Source organism: Sinocyclocheilus anshuiensis, unplaced genomic scaffold (genome assembly GCF_001515605.1).
Source record: "Sinocyclocheilus anshuiensis isolate Anshui unplaced genomic scaffold, SAMN03320099.WGS_v1.1 scaffold1922, whole genome shotgun sequence".
Classification (NCBI taxonomy): domain Eukaryota; kingdom Metazoa; phylum Chordata; class Actinopteri; order Cypriniformes; family Cyprinidae; genus Sinocyclocheilus; species Sinocyclocheilus anshuiensis.
The window spans coordinates 100,742-104,119 of NW_015547741.1; the positions used below are offsets into that span (position 1 = coordinate 100,742).

Sequence of the window (3,378 nt, forward strand, 5' to 3'; positions counted from 1 at the left end):
TTTTTTTTTTTTATTTTTATACACTGAAAGCCCTCTGAAATATGAACATCTTTGTGACCCTGGAGCACAAAACCAGTCATAAGGGTCAATTTTTTTTAATTGCGATTTCTACATTATCTGAAAGTTGATCTTTCCATTGATGTATGGTTTGTTAGGATAGGACAATATTTGGCCGAGATACAACTATATGAATATCTGGAATCTGAGGGTGCAAAAAAATCTAAATATTGAGAAAATCATCTTTAAAGTTGTTCAAATGAAGTTCTTAGCAATGCATATTACTAATCAAAAATTAAGTTTTGATATATTTACGGTAGGAAATTTACAAAATATCTTCACGGAACATGATCTTTACTTAATATCCTAATGATTTTTGGCATAAAAGAGAAATGTATAATTTTGACCCATACAATGTATTGTTGGCTATTGCTACAAATATACCCCAGCGACTTAACACTGCTTTTGTGCTCCAGGGTCACAAATTAACTGGGACCATGTATTCTTTGAAGTATACTATAGTATATGAATATGGCAATTCAGGACCATGGTATTATCAGGACTGGGCAAAGCTGTTACTCGGCGACCATAAACAACATACTAATGAATACTGATAAGACTAATGAACATTGCTGCATAAATTGTGATTATTAATATTTATCAATTATTAAATGTATTAATATTTTAAGAAAGCCATAAGCACTCAAGGACGTAGGCTACGTTACAGTTTTTACCAGAGTCAAAACACAAAGCAGAGTGTCTTACTGCTTTAAATCTCGGATGCTTAGCTTTTCAGAACTCAGTGGCCAAAACTTTCTACTGGCATGTTGATCACTTTTAATATTTGCATCGAGAGCTGCTCGATCAGTCATTGCTGATTTACTCCTGCGCATCTGCACACATCCGACCAGAGCAGTCACGGAGAAAAACCATCGCTGAAGATCCAGCTTGATGAAGAGCAGCACAGCTGTGATGTAAATCAGATTTGATATACATATGCATACAGTACATGCAGTCACGGAGCGAGCCATGCTGCCTCCTACAGGCCACCGGAGGAACTGACGCACAAATACAACAGACCTCCAACAAGTACTATGCATTACTCCAACACATGGAACGCTAAGCTTCTAAGGTTATAAACTTATATATGCAATCACTTGCTGTGATGTTTTGGGTCCAAATGCGATTTTAATGTCAAAAGCACAATCAATACCTATATTAAAAATCACAGCACACTCGAGTAATATCACTGAATTTGCGCAAAAACGTAAATATTGATATGTAACCTCATGAAAAAGTAATGCAATTAAACTTTAAACAACAACTAGTCATTATTCCATATAAATAGCAATGGAAAAAACAAAAACCTACTCAAAGTGACACACATTACGCACCATTATCAATGCATTTACACATATCGATTTAAACCTCACTAATGTCCCTGTTACACACACGAAAATCTATTGTTCAGACAGCTAAAACGACCCCTTTTAAGCTCCGTTTTGCATCCCTTCGGGCTACAAGAGAACCAAACCGGAGTTACATTGGAACTGATGGGCTTGTGTTGCATCCAAAATATGTCCAACGGGCTCTGAATCTTTAAAACAGACTATTTGCCGTCACGAGCAAACACAATTAGAGCTTATTAAAAGGACTCTGTTTCTGAGCAGCACGAGAATGCATGGCATTTCAATGCACTGGGAGCAAATGCAATGCACAGGCGTCTGATTTACTTATGCACGTGCATATCAGTATTATGAGGTGTGATTGACAGGTGCTGCCTCAGAATAAGCGCCAGAGAAATCCACACAATGCACAAATGTTCTGAAGCTTATACAACTTCAGTGAAGCAGCGCAACGTCTTTGGTTTGTTCGAGAGATTCATTAATAGCCTAAATCAATCATGCTAACGAACTGCACTCTTCAAAAATAAAGCTGCTTAAAAGGTGTTTCACAGCGATGCCATATTTCTGGTTGCACAAAGAACCATTCAGTTAAAGAACCATCTCTTTCTTAGCTTTTTATAATCTGAGGAACCTTCTTCTTTCGCTACAAAGAACCTTTTGTGAAACAAAAATAATCTTCAGATGTTAAAGGTTCTTTATGGAACCATTTAGACAAAAAGGTTCTTCTATGGCATCACTGTGAAGCACCTTTATGTTTAAGAGTGTAATGCGTTTCAGACAGAAATGCGTAAAGAGTAACTCATCTGAGCTCACATTCCCTCACACTCTCTTAAATGCATCATCAAATATCCTAATAGCTATTTCTCTAAAGAGTGGGCTATTAAAATGTTTATATCTGCGTTTAGGTTTCTAAAGAACTACCATAAATCATTTTAAGAGCGCAAACAGTGAGATCCGGACACAAACAGGTGCTATGATACAAACATCAACGCGACTCTCTCAAAGCTTGGGGTTTGCGGTGATGTTTCTAAATCAGAGCACGGAACCCGTCATTAGCGTTCCTCCGCTGCCCATCAAACTTTACGCGAGACTCCAAAACAAGCGACGCTCGCGCTCTCGGTTTAACGGAGCCCTCTCGCGACGATCGGAACCCATCCGAGGAAAAGCAGCAGCTCTTACCTTTAAACACCTGCGCTCTCGCGGACACCAGGACGCCGATCGCGGTGAAGAGGAACGCGAAAAGTTTGTCCATCGTGGCGGCGTCGGTACCGTGAAGCGCGGACTCCCGCGGGCCGGACTCTGAGCAGGAGCGGCTGTTTTGGGGAAGCTCTCGGTCACAAGTGTTTCTCCGGTTCTCCCGGAGCCGCGCGCGTGTGTGTGTTTGTGATTACCGGGCGGCGGGTGTGTTCTCCAGTAGAGGGTGTGTTTTGTGGGAGCTTTGACTTATTCTCCTCCCACTGAGAGCGACACACAGCTGGACACTCATTCACAGTGTTGGGGAGTAACTAGTTACATGTAACTAAATGTACAGATACTTATGAAAATGTTAATGATTACAAAGGGGTTGCATCTGAATTTTTATTTATTTTTTTTTTCACACACAGATTTGATTGATATCTTTCATAAATTGCAGCGACTGCTCTAAAATATGAGACACCAATGTTTCAGGAGTTTAGAACATGCTTATTCGATAACTCTTTTATTTCGTTAATGATTACAAAGGGGTTGCATCTGAATTATTTTTTTTTTTTTCACACAGATTTGATTGATATCTTTCATAAATTGCAGCGACTGCTCTAAAATATGAGACTTTATAAAGATTACTTTTTTCAAGTAACTAGTAAAGTAACGCATTACTTTTTAATTTACAAGAAAATATCCAAGTTACTTTTTTTTCCAGTTTATTGATTGACAGCTCTGGTGTTGCCATGGTGACAGAAATCAGAAGATGTTACTGTAGTTCTAAAATAAATAT

General features: G+C 38.8%; 1 protein-coding gene across 1 annotated transcript in view; it reads right to left on the minus strand.

Annotated features, from left to right (window-relative positions):
- The window catches only part of LOC107704472 (receptor-type tyrosine-protein phosphatase mu-like), a gene marked incomplete at its 3' end in the record, with an annotated part of 101,046 nt that extends 98,250 nt beyond the window's left edge, over positions 1-2,796 (minus strand). Inside the window, exon 1 of the mRNA XM_016507402.1 lies at positions 2,583-2,796. Coding sequence (XP_016362888.1) covers positions 2,583-2,655 — 73 coding nt within the window. The remainder of the gene's footprint in view (positions 1-2,582) is intronic.
- Between the last annotated feature and the right edge of the window lie 582 nt (positions 2,797-3,378).